The sequence below is a fragment of the Trypanosoma cruzi genome, genomic scaffold (genome assembly GCF_000209065.1).
Source record: "Trypanosoma cruzi strain CL Brener 1047053516961 genomic scaffold, whole genome shotgun sequence".
Classification (NCBI taxonomy): domain Eukaryota; phylum Euglenozoa; class Kinetoplastea; order Trypanosomatida; family Trypanosomatidae; genus Trypanosoma; species Trypanosoma cruzi.
The window spans coordinates 30,948-55,892 of record NW_001849431.1 but is presented as its reverse complement, the minus strand read 5'-3'; the positions used below and the strand labels follow the sequence as shown (position 1 = coordinate 55,892).

The 24,945-nt window shown below is 47.6% G+C and overlaps 14 protein-coding genes across 14 annotated transcripts, besides 45 other annotated features; all 14 read right to left on the bottom strand.

Moving 5' to 3' along the window:
• Positions 1 to 162: a sequence feature (heterozygous, non-Esmeraldo-like haplotype).
• On the bottom strand, positions 1 to 601 carry Tc00.1047053503925.3 (hypothetical protein, conserved; the record flags this gene model as incomplete). Its single annotated transcript, XM_806371.1, has 1 exon — positions 1 to 601. A coding segment is annotated over one exon (601 nt), but the record flags the coding sequence as incomplete, so codon positions are not given.
• Positions 163 to 829: a sequence feature (areas merged during assembly that could not be assigned to a particular haplotype. This can correspond to areas where the two haplotypes were merged or to regions with more than two copies in the genome that were merged during assembly.).
• Positions 616 to 668: a repeat region.
• Positions 714 to 744: a microsatellite.
• Positions 780 to 817: a microsatellite.
• Positions 830 to 3,996: a sequence feature (heterozygous, Esmeraldo-like haplotype).
• Positions 1,455 to 1,512: a sequence feature (AT_rich).
• Positions 1,615 to 1,649: a microsatellite.
• Positions 1,719 to 1,786: a sequence feature (T-rich).
• Tc00.1047053503925.6 (hypothetical protein, conserved) lies at positions 1,794 to 2,054 on the bottom strand (the record flags this gene model as incomplete). The annotated part of the gene is made up of 1 exon (XM_806370.1): positions 1,794 to 2,054. One exon carries the CDS (start codon positions 2,052 to 2,054, stop codon positions 1,794 to 1,796), a length of 261 nt encoding a protein of 86 aa, XP_811463.1.
• Positions 2,058 to 2,095: a microsatellite.
• Positions 2,364 to 2,393: a microsatellite.
• On the bottom strand, positions 2,609 to 4,957 carry Tc00.1047053503925.10 (hypothetical protein, conserved; the record flags this gene model as incomplete). The annotated part of the gene is made up of 1 exon (XM_806359.1): positions 2,609 to 4,957. One exon carries the CDS (start codon positions 4,955 to 4,957, stop codon positions 2,609 to 2,611), a length of 2,349 nt encoding a protein of 782 aa, XP_811452.1.
• Positions 3,997 to 4,053: a sequence feature (haploid, non-Esmeraldo-like haplotype).
• Positions 4,054 to 4,703: a sequence feature (areas merged during assembly that could not be assigned to a particular haplotype. This can correspond to areas where the two haplotypes were merged or to regions with more than two copies in the genome that were merged during assembly.).
• Positions 4,704 to 17,319: a sequence feature (heterozygous, Esmeraldo-like haplotype).
• Positions 4,806 to 4,846: a microsatellite.
• Positions 5,017 to 5,056: a microsatellite.
• Positions 5,225 to 5,248: a microsatellite.
• Positions 5,776 to 5,809: a microsatellite.
• Positions 6,042 to 6,063: a sequence feature (AT_rich).
• Positions 6,161 to 7,495, bottom strand: Tc00.1047053503925.20 (hypothetical protein, conserved; the record flags this gene model as incomplete). The annotated part of the gene is made up of 1 exon (XM_806360.1): positions 6,161 to 7,495. One exon carries the CDS (start codon positions 7,493 to 7,495, stop codon positions 6,161 to 6,163), a length of 1,335 nt encoding a protein of 444 aa, XP_811453.1.
• Positions 6,962 to 7,003: a sequence feature (CT-rich).
• Positions 7,689 to 7,713: a sequence feature (AT_rich).
• Positions 7,883 to 9,541, bottom strand: Tc00.1047053503925.30 (protein kinase, putative; the record flags this gene model as incomplete). The annotated part of the gene is made up of 1 exon (XM_806361.1): positions 7,883 to 9,541. One exon carries the CDS (start codon positions 9,539 to 9,541, stop codon positions 7,883 to 7,885), a length of 1,659 nt encoding a protein of 552 aa, XP_811454.1.
• Positions 9,467 to 9,487: a sequence feature (AT_rich).
• Positions 9,616 to 9,645: a microsatellite.
• Positions 9,824 to 9,858: a sequence feature (AT_rich).
• Tc00.1047053503925.40 (uncharacterized protein) lies at positions 9,885 to 10,838 on the bottom strand (the record flags this gene model as incomplete). Its single annotated transcript, XM_806362.1, has 1 exon — positions 9,885 to 10,838. The coding sequence occupies one exon, from the start codon at positions 10,836 to 10,838 to the stop codon at positions 9,885 to 9,887; it is 954 nt and encodes a 317-aa protein (XP_811455.1).
• Positions 11,150 to 11,170: a microsatellite.
• On the bottom strand, positions 11,486 to 11,911 carry Tc00.1047053503925.50 (hypothetical protein, conserved; the record flags this gene model as incomplete). The annotated part of the gene is made up of 1 exon (XM_806363.1): positions 11,486 to 11,911. The coding sequence occupies one exon, from the start codon at positions 11,909 to 11,911 to the stop codon at positions 11,486 to 11,488; it is 426 nt and encodes a 141-aa protein (XP_811456.1).
• Positions 12,031 to 12,082: a sequence feature (A-rich).
• Positions 12,224 to 12,262: a microsatellite.
• Positions 12,293 to 12,313: a sequence feature (AT_rich).
• Positions 12,320 to 12,346: a microsatellite.
• Tc00.1047053503925.60 (uncharacterized protein) lies at positions 12,442 to 14,121 on the bottom strand (the record flags this gene model as incomplete). Its single annotated transcript, XM_806364.1, has 1 exon — positions 12,442 to 14,121. One exon carries the CDS (start codon positions 14,119 to 14,121, stop codon positions 12,442 to 12,444), a length of 1,680 nt encoding a protein of 559 aa, XP_811457.1.
• Positions 14,208 to 14,249: a microsatellite.
• Positions 14,462 to 14,492: a microsatellite.
• Positions 14,523 to 14,636: a sequence feature (T-rich).
• Positions 14,670 to 14,712: a microsatellite.
• Positions 14,949 to 14,970: a sequence feature (AT_rich).
• Tc00.1047053503925.70 (hypothetical protein, conserved) lies at positions 15,081 to 19,271 on the bottom strand (the record flags this gene model as incomplete). Its single annotated transcript, XM_806365.1, has 1 exon — positions 15,081 to 19,271. The coding sequence occupies one exon, from the start codon at positions 19,269 to 19,271 to the stop codon at positions 15,081 to 15,083; it is 4,191 nt and encodes a 1,396-aa protein (XP_811458.1).
• Positions 16,187 to 16,244: a microsatellite.
• Positions 17,320 to 17,627: a sequence feature (haploid, non-Esmeraldo-like haplotype).
• Positions 17,628 to 18,241: a sequence feature (areas merged during assembly that could not be assigned to a particular haplotype. This can correspond to areas where the two haplotypes were merged or to regions with more than two copies in the genome that were merged during assembly.).
• Positions 18,242 to 18,309: a sequence feature (haploid, non-Esmeraldo-like haplotype).
• Positions 18,310 to 24,945: a sequence feature (heterozygous, Esmeraldo-like haplotype).
• Positions 19,465 to 19,541: a microsatellite.
• Positions 19,701 to 19,722: a sequence feature (AT_rich).
• Positions 19,944 to 20,630, bottom strand: Tc00.1047053503925.80 (phosphatidyltransferase, putative; the record flags this gene model as incomplete). The annotated part of the gene is made up of 1 exon (XM_806366.1): positions 19,944 to 20,630. One exon carries the CDS (start codon positions 20,628 to 20,630, stop codon positions 19,944 to 19,946), a length of 687 nt encoding a protein of 228 aa, XP_811459.1.
• Positions 20,783 to 20,814: a sequence feature (AT_rich).
• Positions 20,935 to 21,303, bottom strand: Tc00.1047053503925.90 (hypothetical protein, conserved; the record flags this gene model as incomplete). Its single annotated transcript, XM_806367.1, has 1 exon — positions 20,935 to 21,303. One exon carries the CDS (start codon positions 21,301 to 21,303, stop codon positions 20,935 to 20,937), a length of 369 nt encoding a protein of 122 aa, XP_811460.1.
• Positions 21,399 to 21,447: a sequence feature (GA-rich).
• Positions 21,527 to 21,549: a microsatellite.
• Positions 21,672 to 22,664, bottom strand: Tc00.1047053503925.100 (hypothetical protein, conserved; the record flags this gene model as incomplete). Its single annotated transcript, XM_806368.1, has 1 exon — positions 21,672 to 22,664. The coding sequence occupies one exon, from the start codon at positions 22,662 to 22,664 to the stop codon at positions 21,672 to 21,674; it is 993 nt and encodes a 330-aa protein (XP_811461.1).
• Positions 22,955 to 23,731, bottom strand: Tc00.1047053503925.110 (hypothetical protein, conserved; the record flags this gene model as incomplete). Its single annotated transcript, XM_806369.1, has 1 exon — positions 22,955 to 23,731. One exon carries the CDS (start codon positions 23,729 to 23,731, stop codon positions 22,955 to 22,957), a length of 777 nt encoding a protein of 258 aa, XP_811462.1.
• Positions 24,230 to 24,262: a microsatellite.
• Tc00.1047053503925.119 (protein kinase, putative) lies at positions 24,529 to 24,945 on the bottom strand (the record flags this gene model as incomplete). Its single annotated transcript, XM_806372.1, has 1 exon — positions 24,529 to 24,945. A coding segment is annotated over one exon (417 nt), but the record flags the coding sequence as incomplete, so codon positions are not given.

The following is a 24,945-nucleotide window of genomic DNA, read 5'->3' as shown; positions in this document are numbered from 1 at the left end:
TTGCCTCATCGCCGGAAATAAACTCCTCCACAAGAGCACTCTGGTACTGATCAATAAAGCGAGCCACCCGTTCCTTCAACGCATCCATGTCATACACCTTGCAAGACTTGTCCATCCCCACGCTGCTGTAGCCAGAGATGTGCTTAACAATCAACGGGAAATGCAGGGCGGCGCACAACTCCCGCACATTATCACCGGCCTCCAAAACGGCATATGGGGCTGTTTTTACAGCGCAGTAGTGTGCCATTCGCTTCATTTCCGGTTTAGACAACTCATAGTATTTGGAGATAGCCCCGGTGAACGGAACTTTAAAGCTCTCAAGTGCCTGCACCACTTCCACACCGGCCTTATCCTCATCAATGGCCCCATCGCACTGGTTGTAAAAGACATCAAAGGCCCCAGACTTCACTAACTGACGTATTTGACGGTATGCAGTCGCCTTCTTCACAAATTCAAGAGTAAAAACAAATTCCTTCGAATCCTCCTCCGTAAAGTAATGCTGCGGTGTCTGTACAATTTCGCCCTCATATTCCTTCAGTTCACTATCCGATCCTTCGTAGGAACAGACCAGTACGCAGACACGAATGGGCAAAAGAGACATTATAAACCTTTATCTCTCTTTTTTCTTCTTCTTCTTCTTTTTTTGTTTTTGTTTTTTCCCCTTTTTCACCCGCCTCGCTCCGTCACGTGTCACTAACTGTATAAATGTCTCTATAAATAAATAAATAAATATATAAATATATATACTTATCTATTTTTCTATTTGTATGTACGTAACACTCTCTCTGTCTGTCTGTCTTTCCCTCTCTCTCTCTCTGTGTGTGTGTGTGGTAACAGAGAGAGAAGCGTGCACACCGTTCTTTACTAAGAAGAACTAAAGAAATGACATTAGGGAAAGAAAAAAAAAAAAGAGGTAACCCACAAAAAGCAACCAAAAACAACACACGCACACACACACAAAAGAAAAAAAAATTAAAAAAAGAGATGTTCGCATCATTCTTCTCTTTCCAGTCTTCACTACGAGCCTTTTACTTTTTGGTCGCATGCCGCAACGGCGGTGTCTGCAACTTCTGCAAGATGCATCCGCCCTGCCTCTGGCAAAGAAGCATCGCCTTGAAACGGCGGCACGTTGCGTGTAAACACAACGTTGCCTGAGCACATGGGCAAAACGACGTTGCGCAGCAGCCACGCTACCATCATGACAAATACAACAATCGGGATGACGTACTCGCGCAGCAGAAACACCACCGTCGCCTCGCCTGGAATGCGTGCAGGGTCCATTGCAGCCACAAAAAAACACAAATACTCAAAGTAATGGAAAAACTAACCTCTGTGCGTGTGCGCCTCTCTCTCTCTCTCTGTGTGTGTGTGTGTATGTGCCCCCACCCCACCCCCTAACCCACAAGCCGCCTGCGCACGCAAACAAACAAACAGACAAAAAGAGAGAAACATGCATTTATAAATACAAAAATAAATAAATTTATTTATTTAAATAAATTTAAATATATTTATGTATTTGTCTTGAGAGGGGAACAACATTTTTTATTTCTCTCTCACCCCTTCCCTTCCCTTCCCCTCACCAATAAAAAAGAAAAAAAAAACCCATGCATACCCAAAAAAAATAAAATAAAATAAAATAAAATAAAATAGTTATATATATAAATATATGATTCTGCCTGTTTATTGCCATATTTCCTTCTACATTCTTATCTTCGCCCTTTTTTTTTTTTTTTTCATGTTTCCTTTTTTTTTTTTTTTTCCTCCTTTTATTTTATTTTGTTTGTTTGTTCGTTTCACTCCTCGTCAAAGATGACGTGGAATTGAACGCTACTGTTTTTTACCGCCCTTGGCTTCAGATAAACCTCACGAATTTTTGGATTCTTCTCCAGCGCATCATGTGCACATTTAATCACCCACGCTCGCAGCGGCATGCCCTCCTCCTCCGGCGTGTCGTTCACCTTCCCCATTTGATTGAAAAGCAACTCATCCTCGGCGTACCCCTCCGCGGCAATCCGCTTAAGCGGAAAGTGAATCTCAATGTCAACAGCAGGCATTCCTGTGTGTGTGTGTGTGTGTGTGTCTGTAAGTATGTATGCAGCCGTGTCAAATTGAACCGTCAAGTCACTCCCCGCCAGTCTCTCCCTTTCTTCCTCTCTCTTTCAATCTATCTACCTTCTCCCTTAAAGTTGCAATAGTGCTCAACTGAAATGTATGCGTGATAAACCCTACAATAAATAAACTTGCAGATAACAATCTGCAGGAGGGAGGAAGGTTAGGGTTGACGTTAAAAGGGAGAACAGAGAAAGAAAAAGAAAAAAGAAAAGGCAATGACGTCAACAACAACTCAACAAAAGTCCACTTCAATACACACATATATACATACACACACACATGCCGTCAAGCAAAGAGACTGACCGCACTGCGCACATCCCGACGGAACGCAAGCGTCAGTAACCGGTAATAAAATATTAAAGAAAGGGGCTGGATAAATTTAACGTTTAAAAGTTTACGGAAACCGGTTTGTCGCACAAAAGAAAGTAATTCTTCAAAAATCAAAGGGTTCATTACAAATGAGAGTAAAATTTTTTTCCGATGCCTCCTTCTTGTACTACCACACCAAAGCCTCAAGGCCACTGCGGATCTTTGCAGCTTTACGATTGCCTTTACGCTGCGAAAGCGTCGCATACCGCAGGGTGGCATGCCCCGCTAGAAGTGCATTCTCCACATGCACCTCCGTAAGAGACAATGCCGTGGCTGTTTGCGACACGAGGTGGCGCCCAATCAACTCAGCTGAAGCCTGAGAAAAATGTCGCATTGCCGCAAGCGCATGTAACTTCCGCTGACTACTACTAGCGGCACACGTTGCCTGTATCACAAGCAACTCGGCGTACAAATGATGTGGGAACGTGTCGTCCGACCCATACACGGCCCTCGTCACGGCAAGCGCTCGCTCTGTCAATACCATAGCAGCATCGCGGCCAGCCTCTTGTGTATCCTCGTCTACTAGAAATGACTCACCGTCTTCCTCCATCACCCTGCAAGACCGGACAAGTGCCTCTACCAGCATCATCTTCGCCTGGCGCAAGGGAATCGGTAGATAAGGCACCTGCTTGGGTTTTCTTCGACCGACAGCTTGGTCATAAATTGAGATTGCTTCCTCCCAGTTGGATGTCATCTGCAACGCATAAATGGAGGTGTCTTCCAGCCATTCCACCTCCGCGGAAAGGCTGCCAAAGACATCCACCAGCTGCTTCCTTAGCTTCGTAAGTAAACGCTTTCCGTCTGGACACTCCATGGCAGAAATCAAGTGACAGCATCGAAATACAGTTTGTAGTTCTGTTTTTCGTGCCAGTGGTTGCTGTGGCCAGGGGTTTGCATCGTACATATCAAGTAACCTTGTGGCTAGCACCCACCGCTGCTCTCTTGTCTTCACGTGGTTACTTGAAAGAAGCTGCAAAGAAGCCACGGCGGCTTGACGCTCAAGACCTTTTCCATCCCTCACCAATTCCTCCACTAGCGATCCTACAATGGGTGAGGTGCGAACGACATGACGAAGAGACTGAAGAAAAATTAAAAGTGCCTCGGAGTGGAGAGAGCGCAGCGTGTATGTCTCCTTAAAGATGGTCCACAAAGCCTCACCGTGTGCCGCGTGACCAGCCGTATGGCACCCCGCAATGGCAAAAACATACGTCTCAGCGGTGGGCACAAGAAAACGAAAAGAAACATCACTATTGGAAGTATCAAGGTTGGCAATAAATGAAATTGCCTCAGACCAACGACCCGAGGCGGTAAGAGTTTTGACGACACTCTCCGCATATGCGCAGCCCTCTTCACCGGTAACAAGCAACCGGGGCGTGTCTTGCACAATTTGAGAAATCTTGAGGGCCTTTTCCCACACCCACCGTCGATGATAAGAACTAAGAGACGTGTGTACACGATGAAAATTATCCGCACTTCGCCACAACGCATCTAATGCGTGCGTATGCGTTGTTAGTGTGGTGTCATATCCCGACACCAGAGCCCTTTGATACAATTCCAACGCTCGCATCCAGGGACGTGAGCCACCAAGTCCACTCTTGTAGCCTGTCATAAGACCCATAAGACGATCTGTCATCTCCATTGGAGGTGGAATATCTTTTTGTAATTCCTCAGCAAAGTTAAACAAATGCAAAGCCGTTGACCATGTAATGTCAAGGTGCATCAGATCTGCCAGTGAGGAAGCTAAGACCATTATGCCACACTTCCGCATTTGGTATTCCACTCTTGCCACAATTTCATTGTCAGCGCCCTCTTGTGAAAACCCCAAAAGTTTGTTGTAAGATGAACCACGTTCTGCCCACCGCTCCGTCATTCGACATGTGTAATTCACAAAGGTCGAACGCTCTTCCTCAGAGAGACTCTGCCACCGATCGCCTTCATACCCAACAGCATCCATCAATGCCCTCTGAAACCCAGCTTGGCCCACTCGTTGCTCCACATGGTGTTGTAGCAGCGTGGCTGAAAGCATCTTAAACGTCGCCGCTGTAGGCCCCTCCCCATCCGCCTGCAGCAATACCTGAAAGGCTTTTAGTGCCTCCGCCTTCCCGGTGGAGTGTTCAATGGCGTGTCGCACCTGCCGCGTAAGCCGAGTCTCGGGGGCACCACGGGCCAGCGCCTGGCGGAGAGAGTAGTTGGCATGAATGATCCCATCGTCACGCTCCCCCATAATTGAGGGAAAAAATGTGGTCGCCGTCGTGCTGGTGGGGTGAATTGCATCCCCAGTCGCAGCATTCTCCCGCGCAGCGTCACGACTATGAGCCACGCTCCCGCCACCGTCTCCAGCCGCCGCCGCCGCCGCCGCCGCCGCTACTGTTTTAACAGCCGATGAGTTCACGCCCGCTGGCGATCGTTGCCAAAAACAAACCTGCGCCCGGCGACGAAGAGCTCGACTAAATTTCTCTACCGGGCGCCTGCCCATGGCGCATTACTTGTGGGAGTTAAGTCCATTTGGGCCAAAACAATTTTTTTTTTTTAATTAAAAAAAAGAATAAAAAAATAAAAAAAATAAAAAAACAAACGCACACAAACACACACCCACGCGGACGCAAAAAAAGAAAGAAAAAGTACGTAGAATCGGCATCATGGCAAGATCCGCCGCTCCTTCACGGGTTACTTACCCACACACTGAAGAACCCAGGGGAGCGCACGGGTCCCACACACACACACACGACCGCGCCATAAACACCAAAAAGAAAAACAAAAACAAAAAACACATTCACATGTTGCCATAATGAATAAGATATATTTATTTAATGGCATAGAGATGTGTGTACATCGCCTTCTCATTATTCCCATTGCAATTAATGGTGTTCCTTCACAACATTCCATTCGCAGAAGAGAAAAAAAACGAATAAATCGAATACGCCATTTCACTTGCATTTTATCGCATGCGTTTGTGCATGTGTGGTGCGTTCCTCCTCCCCCTCCCCTCTGCACTCACACTGGAATCAACATGCCGCTCTCATTGGTGTTTCCGGCCTTCCCGCTCCAAAGCACTCACAAACTTTGGTAAACCATGAGGATGTAAACTACTAATTTGGCAAACTGTATGCTTATCACCTCCTCATTTCAAACATAAACAAGCCTTCGCGGCTGTTAATATGCAGCTGCGGTCAATCAAGACAAAAAAAAAAAAAAGGCGTCTCTGCCTGTTTATATCCAAAACACCTGTAAAAGTCACGGCGTTCTTGTCACTAGTCCTCAACAAATAACAGACGGCTCCTGTTTGCAGACGTATTTGTTTTTTTTTTTTTGTTTTGTTTTTTCTTTTCCCCTCCTCCGCCCACTACCAGAAGCAGTAAACACGACGGTGATCCAAAGAAACAAAAAGAAATAATAATAATAATAAATGCAGGGAGCCGTCGTAAAGCAGTGCAGCAATTCAATGCCACTCCTCAACCTTAGGAGCATTCTACAATCCTCATGTATTCACTTCATTATTTGTTGTTGTTGTTTTTTTTCCTGTAAATCCTCACACGGTATTTTCTTCCCTCTGTAAGTGGATTTATTTATTTATTTTTAAATGTTCCACTCTCTCCTTTCCTCCACCCCCTCCCCTTTTTTTTTCTCTCTCCGTTGTACTCGTTGCAATCCCGTACACGTCGATCACCGCCGCCCTATTCTACTCCTCCGAGGAACTATAAAAGGACTCTTCTTCATCGTCCGAGTCACTGTCGTCGGAACGACGGCGTTTCTTTGCTTTCTTCGACTGTTTCGGGGCCGATTTGCGAGTGCTGGTTTTATTTGCCACGGCCGCCGGCTTGCGTGCCGTTTTTTTCGCCGCCGCCTTCGTCGTTTTTGTTGCCAAAGCGGTGCTGCCTGCGTTTTTATTCTTCAAGCACATCTCCACGTGTTGTCGGTGCCGCGCGGTGATTGTTCGATTGCAAATTGGGCATGTTTCATTCACAATGCAAGCCCCAACAAGACTATGGAAATCGTCCGATGTGCCCTCGTCTGTAATTCGTCGTCGTGCCGCCCTTTCTTCACGCTCACGGGCCTTTTCTCTTTCTGTCCGCTCGCGCCACTCCTCAAGCCTCACCTGATCAATAAGGTACTGGTTTACCGGATAGTATGGGAACCCAAAAGTCTTGTGGCATCCACTGCACTCCATGACAGTATCGTACATGGTAGCGTCATAGTGGAAGCTGTGTTGGCAGTGTGGGCAGGCATGCAACGCCGTGGCACAGCCAAATCGGCAAAGACACGTCTCGCAGTGCACTTTTTTGCCGCACGGCCCCATGAAAAGTGTGTAGTGTTGCTTAGAGTCGGGCATCCAGGGTGTTCGGCACTGTGGGCAGCTAACTGTCGTGTCGCGGTAAATGCCGCCAGAGCGTTTGGTGCCTATAAGCGTGCGGTTCGTAGACACGATGGGTTCTGCGTCCCCAAAATCGAAATCCATATCTTCTTCATCGTGATCGGCGCTCTCATCCTCCTCCTCCTCGTCCTCCAGTTCCTCCTCGTCGTCGTAGTCAATGAAGTCGTCGTCTTGCACTTTAGAAGCGCGTTTTTGTTTCTTCTTCTGTTTTTTTGTCGCGGCTCGCTTCGGCTTCACGTCGGAGGCGACAGTCGAGGGCAGCACCGCCGCCGTGCCTTTCGAGGCAGTTATTTGCTTCACGCGCTGTGTTCCTTCCAGCTGCAGTTGTGGCTGCTCCTTCTTGACGGACTTTTTTTTCCTCTCCTCCCTCGCCTGGAGGGCGAGGAGCTTCTTGCGGTACTTCGGGTCCGCCACCAGCTCGAAGGCGCGCACCAACTTCTGGAACGCCTCCGTCGACCTCTCGAAGCGGCCCTTCAGTTTGTCGGGGTGCACCATCCCGGCGAGGCGCATGTAATTTCGTCGTGCCTCCGCAACGGGCGTCTCGGCAGTGACGGGCGGCAGCCCGGGCGCGAGAGACAACACCTGCAGCACCGCCCCGTCATCGCACTCAAGTATGGACTGCGCCAGCACCGCCGTGTCCATCACTCACGTCGTCGTCGCTGCTCCCTCTCGTGCTTCACTGGAGGTGGGGGTGGGAAGCCCTGTGAATGTCCCTCTCGCGTGCCGGCACAATCGCCTTCGCAAAAAAGTCCACTTCCTTCCAACGGCATTGGCAACAGCAGGAAGTGGTGTAACGCAAAAAAAGAAAATAAATAAATAAATAACCGGAAAAGAGAAAAAAATAATAATAATAAATAAAAGAAACAGCAACAATCACCCACGCCCTCCCACGACCCCCTGAAGCAGCGTAAGCTCAATCTTCATGGTCATGAATGACCGCAATTCGGAGAGTCTGCAGAACAAACCGGTAAACATGCATGGATGATGCGCACATAAGCCTTTTGTAACAAATAAATTTCTGTAATTTACTTACTTTCTTGTCATTGCATATTTTTCGACATTGTTGTTTCCCTTCTTGTTGTCCCGGCCAATCCCAAACCACAAATGCGTGTTCGATCCAAAACGGCCATTACGTTTATTCACCATTGGCACTTCCTCCTCCCCTGAAGGGTCCCAATGACGATCGGATGGCACAACGTATACCCACTCGTTGCCCTCCAACTGCTCTGTGATGAGAAGCTCCTGCTTACGTTTCTTAACAATCTCCGTGATGAGTGATGCCTTATTAACAATAAACGGGTGGTTTCGTACGTCTTCTGGCGTCGCTCGTTCATTCGTGCTGGTCTTGAGCAGCCACTCCACAAGTGACTTGGCACTATCGGATATATTAGTCCAGCAGGGTCCCACACAGCGAATACCCCCTCGCACTTCTCTGTAGAGATCTAAAAAACGTCTGCCCCGCAAAGGCCGCACACCCGAGAGAAGCATGTACGCTACAACACCTAAACTAAACATATCCGCACGGTGCATGGTGGCGCCTGAAGCCTCAAAAAGTTGTAAATGATCCACCACTGCCAGAATATTCTCCGGTGACGCAAACCCATACGTACCACATGGCACAAACAACTGACACTTCTCGTTTTTAATGTACTCTGCAAGACCAAAATCAATGATCATCACCTTACTAAAATCACAGGAAAAAATAATATTATCGTGTTTAATGTCCCGGTGAACAATGTGCTTGACGCGGTAAAGGTAATCCAGACCCTCTGCTATTTGCGCCACAACACTGGCGGTAAAAACCTCTAAATCGCACTGACGAGTCCTCACAAACTCCCATACTTGCTTCAGTGCACCCCCATCACCAGCCTCCATGACAATAACGAGACACAGCGGGGTCTGAAACACCTCTAAAAGGCGTGCCACATTCGGGTGGTCAATCTCCTTCAAAATCTCAAGCTCGGTCGTAATTTTTCGCCAGGCCGTGATTGTTACGGTTGAACTTTTCGTAATAACTTTGAGTGCAACGCGTGGATTTTCAAACCGACTGCGATCCTCACACTTGTACACGGTACCGGTGACCCCTTTTCCAATGCGTGCGCCCTCAAAAAAGGAGGGAAATCTCTCATGTATGCATTCATAATATTCGTAGCCGCTAACGTGAAATTCCGAAAGAGCCGTGTGGCACGACTGCAGGAACGCATTGAGGGAAGTGCTGTCAAGAAAAGAAAAGATAAATTCCGCTATGGCCCCGTCCCGCCGACCCGACAGGGGATCGTAAATGCTACGGAAAATAAACGGCAAACGACATGCGTTGCAGCGACGCAACAATTCCCCACGGTAGAGTGCAGTGAGTGGGGCGCAATCGCTGCAAAAAATTCTACCACACCAGCGGCAGTGATGTTTGCTAAAAAGCATTGAGAACTTCTTGCGGCACAACCTATTCTCGCATGCGTCGGTTGAGTTGTCGTCACGCCACGTTGCGCCAGGGATGACTAATTCACGCATATGGCGCATAATCGCCGTGCAATGAAGCCTCCTCACCGAGCCTTTCCATACACACACAGACAGACACACATACAAAAAAAAGAAGTAAAGAGAGAAAGAGGGCAGAAATAAAAATAAAAAAAAATTGTCTGAAATGTCTTGTAATTCGTACGTGTTTGAAACGTTCAAAGAAATTGCCATCACCACAAATTCTCAAAGAAGCACAAACAGACACATGTATATAAATATATAGATATTTATATGTATACACACACAAAAAAAAAAAAGGAAAAAAAAAAAAAAAACGCTGCGAGCAAAGAAACACTCCAAAAAGAACACTCGTTGGCGTGTGGCTACAAAAACAGCTGCTGCAGTGACTTTTTGCCGCGGAATTCCCCTCCCTCTGCACATACATATATATATCTTGTCCTCTGTGTGTCAGTGTGCCTTTGTGTGTGGTGTTGCACATACCCAACAGTTGCGATATATATATAAAATAAAATAAAAGAAAAAAAAAAGGGGTCATAATTAACCAATCGGAGACTCACAAGTCTTTTTCCGTTCTCTCCATCCGTCGCCTCACAATTCCACGAGGGAAGTTTTTTGCAATCTCCACACAAACCTTCTCAACGGCGGTGTGAATATCATCCACTTGTGGAAACATTTGTTGCAGACGGCTTGTGTCCAACAAGTTATTGCTGCGTTTTGAAAGAAGAATTTCGTTTTGCTCCTCAACAGAAAAGTTCTCGTAGGTGTACTCGGAATCCACATGCCTCTTGTAGAGTTCCAGCACTTCATTATGCGAAATGGCTCCCGGGTTTGTCAAGTTGATGGTCCCCGTGACTTTATTCAAAGACAACTGCATAAGAATCGGCAACATCACTGGCAGCACCGTCATACTGTTCGGGATGTTCACCACCTTCTCGTAGTTAGCAATTTTGGTGATGAAGTTCATCGGATTGTCATCAGCAGAGATAGGCATGCGAATACGTGCATTAAGCGCGGTAGAATTAAAAAGTAAATGCATGAGACGGTCTGTGTACCCCTTTACGGTACTGTATGAAGAACCAAAGAAATTTGGGACGGCAGCCTCATCAAAACCGTCCTCCCCACCCACCGTGTGCGCCGACTCGTCGTAATGGAAAATACACCCCGTTCCAAGATACGTGAAATGTACACCGTGATTTGCACATACCTGTGCGAGCACAACGGGGGCCCACAAATTGTCACGCATGTTCTCCATGAGTTTTCCTGGCTTCTCCAAATAGTCTATTGTGAGACACGACCCACCGCGTGTGCGTCCAATAAGACTGACGACACGATCCGGTTGGATTCTTTGCATCTCTTGCTCCACTGCCGCCACATCATCGGCGCGTGACGCCGCGCCAAAAGCCTCAAAACCAGAGGCCTCCAGAAGCTGCATAAATGCCTGACCAATCCATCCCTTGTGGCCCCAGACAAGAAACCGAACCTTCGCCTTCCCTCCTCCTTCCTCCATTTGTAATTGACCTTTCCGCCCTGCTTCAGGAAATGAGGAAAAAAAAAAAAAAAGGCAATGACAGGGTGCATGAAAGACCTCACGGTGGCCGCAGACAATGAAACAAACAAAAGTTCCCCTTCCTTCTGTATTTTCATCCCTCCTGTAGTTAATGTCGTCTTATTGCTGTTGCTTCTGCTCATTGCTGCTTCTTATCCCGCAGCCCTCCCCCGCACCTCTCCCTCTCCCTCTGTCTTGTTGTATTTGATCGGTGTGTTGCTCCGTAACCCCTCAGCACGCATGCAGAAGAAGAGCAAATTCGGAAACGGGGTAAAAAAAAAAAAAAAAAAAAAGATACGAGACATCGCACAGTAGTACGTCCGGCATCCGCATCTTCTGCTTCTTCAAGGCCTCCTTGCATGTATGGAGACATTTCCGTGCATGTTTGCATCCATAAAAATATATGCATTTATTTAGCAACAAGTCCTTTTTTTTTTTTTGGTAAATGTTATTATTTGCTGCAACTCTGTGAATACCAACAAGATAAAGGTTACAGAAGGCCCCTGTCACTCCAGAGGTAGAGAAACGGTAAGGGTGAGTGAGGATACATGCACCGCGAAGTCTCAAACAATATACCCAGAACGGCCGACAATGGTGGTGACGGTGGCTCACAGTTTGCCAATGGCGCGGTACCACAGCCGCTTGATACCCTGCGGCTCCTCCTCCTCCTCTGACATGATAAGTGTGGGATCATCTGCTAAAGCCCTCCGCACCTCCGGATCGTGTCGCGCAGCGCATCGCTTCAATTGCGTCATTGTCTCCTGACAGCGCGATGCCTCAAACATGTTGACCATCATGCATTGGTGCAACTTCTCCGCCTCCTTTGCGCACTCCTTCACTAAATTAAACCGGTTGTAATCGTACACTTCGTTCTGTCTTTCTCTCCACGCTTTGATGCAAGCGTAGTAGCCGGCACGCTGCTTCTCACAAGCCCCCTTGGGACGATCCGGGCCGTAGTCAAACTCCTTTAGACACGACCGCCACAATGTGGACTCAACAGCGCAGGGCGCAGGGTCCGGTACGTGCATCGGCATCTGTGCCGCGTGCTGCTGATCGGTCAAACGTGTAAGCACGTCTGTTCCTTTTTTTTAATCGTCGTCCCTGTAACGCCGTCCTCCTCCGGCCAAAAAACACTGCGGAGCCCCACCCCCCCAAAAAAAGAAAAAAAAGAACAAAAGAAAGACAAACAAAAAGAAAAAAGAGAAGGCTTACGCAACAAAAGCAAGAAGACATGTATAACATTAGAGGGTAAGAAAAAGGAGAGAAAAACAGCAACTCAACCATCGTTCTTCACACGTAGAAGCCTCAAGTTTACAATTACAAAAGTACATAAGCGCTACCATTACAAAGAAGAAAGAAAAAAGGAAAAAAAAAAAAAAAAAAAACATGTACAGACAAGCACAAACAATGAAACGAAAATATATAAATATTAATAACGATGCATATATATATATATATATATATATATAACTATAACTATTCAAGCAAACTCAGATGCATTTTAAATGAGACGATAATTTGACACAGAGGCATTTCCTTTTTTTTTCCCTGGTAGGTGGGCCATTTACTCTTGAGCGTTCTCCAACAAGGGAAAATCAGAGGGGTAATTAATTATTTCAAATAAATTGCTCAATGCATATACCCAATATTCACGATCATCCTCAGAATATGCACGAAGAAGCAGTTTGTATTCCTTTTCCTTTTCCACGTATATAACGCATATTTCACGTTCTGGTTGTGTCGCTTCCTTGTGTGTACGCACCGATGGCCGTGTAACAATGCGGGTGTCATTTGTATTCAAGAGCAACAATGCTACAGGCTTACGGCATGACTCGTCTTTAAAGTAACTTAGGCTAACCCCTTTATTGAATGGCGCAAGCACAAAGTACCGGCGACGCCAATTAGACCTGCCAATTAAACTCCGTCCAATAGAGAACTTCTCCAACCATCCCTTACAACCATCCTTGATCGTACCGGCGAGAACAGAGGCGGCAACGATCAAAATCTCCCCCTCTTTTTTCCTGCTAAGTTTGCTGCAACTCCCATTTGGCTCCAACAGGGGATTGTCAACTTCTACACTGGGAAGTTTAGGCATTGTCAATTCCCTGGCAGCATCCAATAAAACAAACGGTGAAAACGAGGTTGTGCCATTTTTTTTGGTTTCTTCTCTTGTCTCCTTTTTATTATTTACCAAAGAGCATTGCTGTGGCGGTACCCCTCCGTTGTTATTTCTCTCAGTGACTTCCGTGACATCCCAAAGAGATGAGGCCACCGATGGAGGCTGTGTGTTCTGAACCTGCACAGGCGTGGATCTGGTAGAACACGCGTCATCATGGGTGAATAGATGGGATAATGATGCCGTTTCTTTTATGACCTGTTCAATAGCCGCACTGTCATTTTCAGAAAGTTGTATACCATGCTGGAAATAACCCACAACGCTGCTGCCGTCCGGCATCGTGAGAACCCCCTTCCCATGTGGCTGGTTCTCCATGAAGAAGCCGCAGTACGTCTTCCCGCCCTGCGAGTGGTACGTGATGGAGCCGGTGCCATGCAACTTCCCCATGACAAAATCTCCAATATAGTGATCGCCGTTGGCAAAAATCATTTCACCTGCGCCGTGGGGCTTTTCATGCTTCCAATCTCCGTTGTACATACGTTTACTGCCCTCAAACGTCAACTTCCCACGCACCTTTTTGCCGTTTTCCCAAGTTCCCTCGTAAATGCGCTTTCCTCCGGCGTACCACCCCTTCCCCATCCCCGTCATGGCACCATCCTTGAATTCACCCTCATAGTACTCACCGTTCTTTTGGGTCAGCCGCCCAATACCGTGACGGACGCCATGTCTGTACTCCCCCTTGTACACACGACCATCCGCAAAGTTGTAAGAGCCCATTTCACCATGCGGTCTCCCCCTTAAAAAAGGACCATTATAGGTGTCTCCGTTGCACCATTGAATGCTGCCAATTCCCTGACGTTCATCCATGTTCCATTCCCCATCGTATATCCTAACTCCTGTTGGATGTTTCTCCACCTTGGAGCAAAAGGTGCCGTGCCCATGACGCATATTCCAATAGAAATTCCCCGTGTATACATCCAACTCCGTCGTCAAAACACCATATCCATGCATGGTGTCATCAGAGACCCCCCCTGTGTAGATGTGGTTGCCGGGAAGTTGGGCGTTTGTTACGTACCCGTCCGCTGAGGTCAGTCGCCCTTCAAAACTTTCCTGCGAACCGCTGCCCATAAGTAACCACACAAACCGCCACCTTTCTTTCAGTCTGCACCTCCTTTTTCCTACTTCTTTTCACCAAAACAGAAAACACGCAAACAAAAAAAATAAATAAATAAATAAATAAATAAATTATTAAATAATAATAATAACTGCTCTTCCTTTGGAAACAAATATTCGTCCCCCGAACCCTCTCTTCGTGGGGTCCCTTCTTGTGCATCATTCCAATTTCGGTTCATGTAGATAAAACACACACATTTTTTTTTGGTTTTTTTTAATTAGAAGGGAGGGGATTATATGTATGCCATTCGCGGAATAAACACACACACAAACACACGGAGGCATAATAAAATACACAACAACAACAACAGCAACAACAGCAATAAAAGTACATCATACGCATACAATAACCCTCCTTTTCTCTTTTCTTCTTTTGTTATTTGTTGTTGTTGTTTTTGTTGTTTTTCTGCTGATTGTTATTATTTTTTATTTGTTTGTTTTTGTTTTGTTTTTCATTGTGTCTTCGCTTTGCAAGCATCCATTTCTTCCCCTCCTTCCGTATAATATACACACACATACATACATACATACATGCATATATGTATATTATAAACATTTTCGGGGGAAAAGGAAAAAGAGAGCAATCCACAACAATTGCATTGTTTGCTTGAAATGTGTTATTGACTTCCATCTGCCGAGAGGCTACAGACAACCGTAAATGCACTACCAGAATTTCAAAAACAGTAGGCAAGTCCTCTGCATGTAAGTATATATAATGTGCAGCCAACATCTGTCGTGTAAATGCATCATATACGTATAAATATATATATATACTGAAAAGGAAAAAAAAAATAATAATAATAAGACCCTCGAGAAGGCGTAATTCATTGCTAACATCCCCCATCACCGCCACCATCACCGTCGCATTGAATCACAATGACCCATCAAACAACATCGAGCCCTCTCCATTATATTTACCGCAAATCTGAAAGTTCATCGACATGACTTCCCTGCGGCTGACGCTTCTTCACTCTTTTTTTCTTCTTGGCACCCGATGATGATAACGCGTTTTTGTCAAAAGACGAGGCGTATGGTTGTCGCGGGGCCGAGCACGCCCGCACTCTTCCCGTTACCGTGTCAAAATGCATTGCTTTAAGCCTAAGGACAGCAACCCCCTCCATGTCTGGTGAAAAGGGATAATGAATGCCCAGTCTATCTGCCATTGCCATGTACTCAACAAGTTTGTTCTTCGTCGGCACAAGCTCCTTTGCAAGTGCTTGGAGTTCCGCCTTCAGTCGCTGCACCGTCGCGTCAGGATTCCCCGTTGTCGCATTCATAGAATCGGAAAGTAAAGACACCTCCGATTGAAGTTGCCTATTTTCCTCCGCAAGACGGTGCAACTCGGTTCCTCCATCTGTGTTGGGCAAGCGGTTCCGCAACTGAGCCTCCAATAACTGAATCTGCCCCCGCAGCTCGGCGGTCTTCGAGTCAGCACCTTTTCTTGCCAGCTCAAGATCATCATGAGCCCCTAATAATTCCTGCGTGAGAGTTGCAATATTCTCCTTAAGTCGCACATTTTCATCACGGAGAGTCGATAACTCCTGTTCAAGTTTCTCTAATGACTCACGTTGCTGCTCGAGTTGCTGCTGTTGCTGCTGCCGCACCCCTTCATCCGCGGCAGCCACCGCCAGCACATCCGTCTCCTGCAGGTCATCGATATTGGCCATTGTTGAGAGGGACTTCTTGACTGCCTTCTTCTTTTTTTGTTTCTTTGGGTGCGCAGAAGACAAACTGCGTGTCTCGTCACTCTCCTGTGACATTCTATGGAGATCACTCTCTAATTGCTGAATTCGCTCACGTAGCGCCTCGGCCTCAGCGTCTGCCTTGTCAAGCGCCCTATCAAATGTCTCCGCCGCCTCCGCGCTAACCTTTCTCTGCTCTTCCAATTGACGCTGGGCCTGAATAAGTGACATCTGCAGCTGCTCCGCCCGCGCGTACTGGACGGCAGCATCCGAGGACATCCCAGTTTCCATGTTAACATGGCCACCATGATCACCGACGCCTTTACCTCTCATCGCAGTATTATTACTATTACTATTATTACTATTATTATCGGTATTGTTGTTACTACCACTATTCTCCACACCTCCACCACCATTGCCATCCCAACTACCATTTTTTGTGGTCCTTCGCAGCTTCCCGAGTTCCATCTCCAAAGTAGCCTTCTCCGCGTTTACACGTTGAATTTCGCCACGGAGCTTTTCAAGCTCAGACTCCATTTCCTCTTGTTGACGCGGTCCTTGTGCCGCCCCAGATTTCAATTCGGACTCCAGCTGCGCATTTTGACGTTGGTATTCTAACAGTGCACTCTTCACTTTCGTCAGCTCCTCATTTTGTGTCTCCATCTCCTGGTTCGTGGCGGTAACCGTTTGAAGAAGTTTCTCTTCCTGCCGACATTTATCTTCAAAGGCCCGACGGTGTTTCTGCGCCGCCTCTTCCATTTCCTTCTGGCGCGATAGCAATTGTTCCTCCCGTTGTTGAAATTCATTGATCTGCATTTGAAGTCCCTCCAACGCCTCATTGGCCTCCGTAACTTTCTTTGTTTCCGCCGAAAGTCGGTCTGCCGCGGCAGTGAGATCTCTTTTATGGCTTTCTTGCAGAGACTCAATCTGCCGCACGTGCTCCTCGTTCTCTGTCTCCAAGTCGTTGATCGTTTGACGGTAGATGAGGATTTCAGACTTTAGCCGGTCAAGATCAAATGTCTTTTGCCGTAGTTCCTCGCTAACATGTCCCTTCTCCGCCAGGGCCGCCTTGTGAATGGCCTCCGGTACAAAGTTCTCTTGTGTCGATTGCATCGTCGCCAAGGTTGCATTTGCCGACTCGAGTTTACGCCGCAATTGTGCAATCTCTTCCTTGTGTGTTGCCTCAGCCGCCACCTGAGCCCGTGTGCGCTCCTGCTCCAACTTCACCGCCATCTCCTTGATGCCATCCTGCATGTTGTTCATCTGTGCTTCCAGCGTCTCATTTACGTCCCGCAGACGTGTATTCTCACTGGTGAGTTGATTCGTTTTGTCCCGCATTTTGGCGTCGTTTGCCTGAAGCGCTTCCATTTGCTCCTCGTGCGACTTAATTGTGTTCTGCTGTCGTGTCAAAACTGCATGTAGACTCTCGTTTTCATTTTTTATGCGTCCCAACTCTTTCCGTGCCTCCTCGAGCTGTTTCTTGATGGGCTCCAGAGTGTTTTCCAACTTAGACGTCTTGGATTGCAGTTCGGCGTATTGACTCATGTTTATAGTTTGACTCTTTGCTAACTCCATATAGGCAATAGTCTCCTTTGCCTTGACAAGGTTATTCTCTAGCACCTCCACATTTGAGAGACGATCCTGCAGAGCATCGTTCTCCTTCTTCAGATCCGTGACTTGTTGTTGGAGCCGTACAATTTCCTCCCCTTCACGAAGCAACTTTTTAAGCTTCAACTGCGCATTCTCATACTCCTCATTAAGCGCATCCTTTGCGGCGATGCTGTTGTTTAGATCCCCTGTCAACGTCACGCAGCGCTTCAAAAGAAAATTGATGCGCTGCTTGTCTTCTTGTGACGCGCGGGTAAGTCGAACGAGTTCCTCCTCCTTCGTGACTGCAACCGCTCGAAGTTGCTTCGCCTCCTCAATAAGTTGATCCCGTTGAAATTCAACCCGCGCGATGCGCTCCCGGTTACGCTCCAGCGCTTCAAGGATCTCGCTGTCCTTCAGCGTCCCTCTGCCCTCATCGCTGCTCTTGACGGCATCGCTGGTGGTCTTTTCGCGCTCCCGCTCGATGAGTTTCTCCAGTTCCTTCACCCGCGCAGAGGTGAACTCAAGCTCCTGCAGGAGATGTTTGTTTTGCGACTCCGCCGCCACCAGCGTGTCGCGTGCAACGCTGTGGTTCAATTTCTGTTCAAGCTCCGACTTCTCCCGCTGCAGCTCGCTCACCTCCTGCTCGTTCACCTGCTTCAGCTCCGACAGCCGCATCCCCAGCTGCTGCATCTCCCGCGTAACCGTCTGCAAGCGCTCATTCGCCACGTCACACTCCCGCTGCAACTCACCGCAGCGATCACACGGAGCCTCAGACGGCTGCGCCCGCATTTCCGCGTTGGACGCGTGTAAACGGCTCTCTGTCTCACTTAATCGCTGCGATAAAGCGGCATTCTCGCCCACTTTCAGTCGATGCAGCTGCTCTTCCGTCGCCAGCGCCTTGCGCAGCTGCGTCACCTCCGTCTTTAGCCGCGAGATCTCGTCGGTCATGTACTGCCGCTCCACCTCGTTACTATGGTTGCCCTCCAGACGCAGGGCCTGAAGGTCCCGCTGCAGCCGCGCGTTCTCCACCATTTTCACCTGCAACTCCTCTCGTGCTCTGCTAAGCTCCTGGCGAAACTCGTTTTCTCGCTCCGAGCGGCGCTCCAACTCATGCCGCAGGTCGACGAGCGACACCCTCTCCGCCGCCGTCTCAAGAGGAAAAATGCGGACCGCCACGCTCAACGGCCCGCGGCTAATCACCTCCTGTTGCTCATGCAGAATGATCGAAAGCTGCTGCGCATTCATGTGGGCACTCTGCAGTTCGCCAATGAGTGCCTGTACCTCGTCATTGGAGGAGGCATGGCTCGCCTGGTACTCGAGAAACTCATTTTGAAGCTCCTCCATCATCTTTTCCAAGTTTTCACGCGCTGCCGTCTTCGAGCCACCAAACCAGCCAACCTTCTCAGGCTCAAAGAGAGAACGCAACACCGAAGTCGCCGAAATTGGACTCGTTGAGAGCGCCACACACTTCGCCTCTTGCTTGACTACATGCTTTGCCAGGTTTGCGTTATCGTCACACACTTTCGTAAGGGCAGTGGCGAGAGAAGCATTTTCATTCTCCAGCTGCCGTAGACGTTTCACCAATGCATTGCCCTCCTCCAGTGAATTCACAACTTGCGTGACGTCAGGAGTAGATGAAGCAGATGCAGCAGTACCATCCATGGGGGGATTCACATTTGACGCACATGGCATCTCCACAGGCTGGTCGTGTAAACTGGAGGTCCCAGTACTAGCGCTAATGTTACCGCTATCACCCATATCTACAGAACGTCTCACTCGTGTGAGACGTACAACTTTTTTAGAGGTCGAATTCACCGGACTTGGCCGCTGCATATGCAACTACGACGCTTCTACGCTTGTAGCCAGTGGCACACGCGGTGAAAACCACCTCCGGCCGTTACTCCGCAATTTTTTTTGTCAATCGCTCCTTTTGATACAAGTTGCTATTTTTTGTGCGCTCGTCCACTCACTTTCTTCTCCTACGACAGTATTGACAAGTGCGGAAAAAAATTTCAGAGCCCCAGTGAAAAAAAAAAAAAAAAAAAAAAAAGGAAAAAACACAAATAACCTCTTTAAAAAAAAAAAAAAAAAAAAAGGGAAAAAGAGAGGGCAAAAGGCTGTTGATATTAAATGGGAGCATTGCATCCAAAGCAGTCACCCCACCAACCAACAGGCAGAGAGAGAGAAAGAGAGAAAAAAAAGAAGTAAGATGTATGCAAATGTATGTATATATACTGATAATCTCCCATCAATGCATCTAAGTAATAATAATAATAATATATTTCCCGTTCGCTCCTTATTAAATTCCCTTCAGATACTTTATTATTATCAATGTTTTTTTGTTTTTGTTTGTTTCTTCTTCTTCTTCATTCGACTATTGGTTGATTGTTATTTTTTTAAAAAGCTCCTCCCTGTAAACCAATATTATATATATATGTATATATACGTGTGAAAGAGAAGAAGAAAAAAAAAAAAGAGCCTTACATCCGGCTGGCAATTACTTCTTTAGTTCTTCTTTCCACGCTCCTCACGCTCCTTCGCATCCAGCACGGCAAGATGATACATGCCATCCATCAACTGTTGCACATTCACCACCTGCTTCAGTACATTAAGGGAACCCAACACGGTCAACAGAGGAAATGTGACACGCCGCACCCAATCCACCTCGCTGTACATCCAGTACGCATAGAGGAGAATGTACGAGAACTCCTGTCCAACACACAAAAGAAACATCACCTTGCGGTTCGAGTAATACAGGCGTAGCAAAGAAAATATACTTTCAGAAGTGTCTTTATGAGACTCTTTACGAAAAAAAAGTGTGACGTACATGCGGCAGAAGTGAGAGGCTACATCCAAAAAAACAAGAAGGGCAAATAACGTTGTACACCAATCGGGCATTGGCTGCAAAACGTGATTCAACACCAAAAGAAGACCCGCGGTGGATGCACGATCCGTCAGCATGTCAAAAATGGCACCAAAGTGTGAGCACTGATCCATCAGACGCGCAACCATCCCGTCAGCCGCATCCAGCACAAAAGACAACGTATAAAACGTAAGAAACAGCCCAGGGTAGTTGCCCAAAACGACAAACGAACCAAGGGAAAGTAGGAGACGTACGTAACCGATGATATTCGGGTAGAACAAGTAGATTTGCGTGGGGCTAACGCTACTGAAATTCGCTTTGGGTCCCATTGGCAGAAGTCCTATACAGTTCAATGGACGTCAATGTAACCACGCAAATGTCCGCGCGTGTGTAAAAACAAATAATAAAAAAAAAACTAAATTGAGACAAATGTACCCTCGCTAATGCCACACGTACATCTGAAGGCAAGACGGTAAGCCAGAAATAAATAGAAAAAAAATAAAATAAAATAAAGCCTGCAACCATCACCACCGCAGCGCAGATGCCTGACACGTGCCGCAAGACAAATTTTTTAGGAGAGGCACAGTGGAAGAATAATTACAAAAAAAAAAAACATAATAATCATCACTCAATTCATCTTCGTGGGCCCTCCTCGCGGCGAATTTCCTCCCGCATCTGGTCAACACTAAACGGACAGGCACGATATTTAAGTACGGGATAGCGAAAGTAGACATTCTCCCGTGCCACATGTCTTTTCGCCAGGCAGTTATCACACAATTCGGCGCTGGCATCCGTGAAGCGGTCAACCGTCAGGTGTAGGCCGCAGAGGATGCACAGACGCTTGCAGTCCACACAGACGAGGGACTGAGACGGTGCGGTTGTATTGTTGAAGTGCGCCGCGGGCAACAGACGACGACAGGCCCCGCACTTCAGACGTAAGTTCTTCTTGGAGACGAGAAGTGCGCCACGCCGCGAGATGCGCAGCGTTAGGCCCCGCCACATCTCCCACCCCCTTTTTTTTTGTTTTGTTGTTGTTTTTCCTTCTGCGTCTTCTTAGGCAGGGTCACAGCCCGGCAACAGGTGCCACGGACCCCCCAAAAAAAAGAAAAAAGAAAGAAAAAAAAAGAAAGAAAGAAAGAAAGAAAGGGTCAAAGTACGAGAATCGACGCGGCAGCACAAAACACAAAATTAAACTTCAAAAACACATGCGGCACCAACACGGCCGCACCACCACCACCACCACCACCATCGTATATATAGATACAGATATATATATTCTTTATGTTTTCTTTTCTTTTTCTCATTTCCCCCGTCCTACTCCTCCAAAACAACAAGAACAACAAGGAGAAGAAAAAGAAAAAAAACAACATTCAGAGAACTCTCATGCTGAATTGCAGGAGAATCACTTTTTCCCCAAGTTTCTTCTGCACCCGCCTTTGCATCTCCGCCGAGAAGGCCTCAGTGTCACCAACGACATCGGTCCATGACATGTCCTTCCCGTTCAGCTCCCCACTCTTCAGCAGCTCATCTGCAAAAACAGGGTGCAGAATCGACCCCGAGCGCGATAAAATGGCCTGCCGGTAGCGTTCCTCAAACAATTCCCGCGTTACAGTGTCCACTGTACGCTCGTATTGCGGGAGAGTTCCCTTTTGGTACTCGTTGCGCATTATAATGGGACGAAGACGTGAACGACACAATAACCGAGCTGTTGCGGGTTCACCCACACGGTTTGCTACTTCAGAAGTCGTCAAAGAACCCCGATTGCGCTTCAAAGCAAAATGATACGGATCAAATTCTGCGTCCAAATCCACCACTACAATGGAATCCGTGACATGTAAATAAAGACGCACGCTATGAATCAGCCAGTTGACACGAATTCTTTTTTTCAAAATTGCCGACTCCCCCAATTCATGTTGCTTCCCCTCCCTCGTGTCATTGTCATTCGCGTCGCCACCTCTCAATGCAATCACGTGGCGTTTGCCAGTCCACCGGTTCTGAAGCACCGCATAGTCAGAGGGAAATTTCTGGAAGCGCGACTTGGGGAGCGGGTCCGGATCTGTCGTCAGCTCGTAGGTGCGTGTTGTCAAGTAATACGCAACGCTCGAGACCACCGTGACGCCAAGCAGACCGTACATGCTGAGCGTTGCTTTTAGCCGGCTCAGCGCCGCGCCTGGCCCAAGCACGTGAAATCCCTCGACAAAATCGTATCCCTTCACACTGTAAGTCCCGGTCCGCAATGCCGCTGCTCGTGACGATGCGGCCTTTTCGGATGAAGTGGAAGTAACACTTCGACGCCAGCTGCAGCGCAACATTGGGGAATTCACACGCCTCAGCGCGCCAGTTCCCCTCACGGCGGTCCACATCTGACCCGAAAGCTACCCCCTCCCCCGCTGGAAAAAGACACAAAAAAAATCAGTAATAACGCGATAACAGAAGAAAAAAAGACACATCCCCGTCAATGTGTAAGGGAGGGAAAATCGGAGGGACGCACCCACCACAAGAGCCACCCAATCCATGAGAAAGAACCAACAAACATTGATGTCTCAGCTGTAAATGGTCCCCACCGTTGAACAACAGCAAAGAGAGAAATAAAGGCAAAACAAAACTCACAGTAACGCCATTCAGCACCTGAAATAGTCAAAAGGAATACCCCTCAACTTTCTCGAAAACGCATTCTCCACTGGCCAATATCTTCCGCCGCGGCCACCATCGCCTCTACACGCCGTGCCACTTCATCGTCTCGCTCGCCCAACACTCCAGGAAGTTCAGCAGCCACCACAGCAGTATTGGCGTCTGCAGTGCAATCAGGGCCCTCCGCCTGCTCCGCGGGCAGAGCACTCGCCTTGCCCAGCTTCTCCCTACGCAGACTCTCCAGCAACTTCTGAGAAGCGCTAAGGTGCGTGGAAATTTCCTCTAGTTTTTTCTCAGCCTCAACAAGCGCGTGGCTGGTAAGCGTTCCGAGAGCTTTGAGCTGCCTCACGCAGAGGTCCAACATTCTCGCCTCGTTGGTCTCAGTGCTCTCAGACATCTCAATCTCTGGCGCCAGTTCTGAACGGATGGCGGCTAGTCGTCTTTCACGTGCCTCGCGTGCAGATTTCAATTCCTCTGCCGAATGTGGAGCCCCTCCCGTGCCATCGCCCCTGTCAGCAATGGCCATCTGCTGCGTCACCCCTGCCGGAGGTGACTCGGTCGCCACCCACAGAAAGAGTTTGCTCGTCAGATCACCAAAGGCCGTACCATTAAAGGTGATGGCGGTGCTGATGCTGTTCATGCTGCTGAAAACAACAATAAGACGTTCACCCATGAGATCCCAGCCCTCTATTGTGCCGCATTTTGTTACAAGAAGCCGCAAGAGATCCTCCCGCACCGTTGACGGGCAGCCTTCAATGTAGACGGTGCGGTGCAACTTCCCCACCAGGTCCAGTGGCATCTGCTATATGCTCTTCTTCCTTTCCTTCTTTCCTGTTGGCTCCCACCGCCTCCATCAGAAACATTCACAAGAAGCAAAAATACATATAATAATAATAAACGGGCCATGCAGCCAAACCAAAAATAATAATAATAACAATGCTGATTATCCACAACAGCAACATGTCCCACAACAAATAAATGCACTCAATTGGATTTATTTAAAAAAAGAAGTGGAAAAGATCAACTGAAGATGTATACAAACAGAATTTAAAAAAAAAACCCACAGTACTGAACTTCTTCTCTCAACTTTTTCTCCCGCTTTCCATTTCCTTCCTTTTTGTGGCTTATATATATATATATATACCTCTTCTTGAACGGCTTTGTTTTTTGTTGTTGTTGTCGTTTTTCTTCCTTTTCCCTCAAAACCCCCCTTTACATTTTATGACCCCGCACACCGATGCGCGTCCCTCTCCGCTCAATCTATTGCGTACACCTCCCTTCCACATTTCTAAGTTTCTGTGTGTGTGTGTGTGTGTGTGTGTGTGTGTGTCCCCGGGCCTGGGAACGCTGTTAATGGTTGAATCTATGGTACCGATGGTGCCTCTAGCAGGAAGGGAGGAGCGCGAACACAAAACAAAAAAATGCACAAGGCACAGGGACAGCATCAAATTCTTGCCGTACCCCATTCATGACTTCGCACTAAAAAAAAAAAAAAAAAGGGGGGGAGGGACATTGACAGGTAAACACACACATAAAGAAAAAAAAAAGCATCGGCTACTCGGAGAAAAAAAAAGGAAATGAAATCCCCCTTCCCAACTATAAATTCTCTGCCGCATCAACCGTGCTTGCCGACGCGGCCGTGAGCTGCGAAAGGGACAGAAGACTATCGTCAAAGCGCAGCTGTACAACGCAATTTGCCTCCCTCTCATCAACCTCATTCTCTTCGGCATTGTCATTGGCGTCATTAGGGTAAAGAATAAGCGGTGAGAAGCCCAGAAAATTTCCAATTTGCGTTGTGGCCAGGCCGCTCCTATCACTTGTGCTGTGTGTGTTGCGTGGACGGCTGAGACTCGCCCCTTGGCTTGATGTCGCCACTTCCTCCGAGCCACTCTTTAGCGTTTCGCCGTTGGCAATGGCCCTCCCTGAATAAATCCATTCTCTCTGCGGGGCAGAAGAGATATTAGGGGTGGTCAAGTCAGGTACACTCGTAATACGTTCTGTGGAATGGGAAGA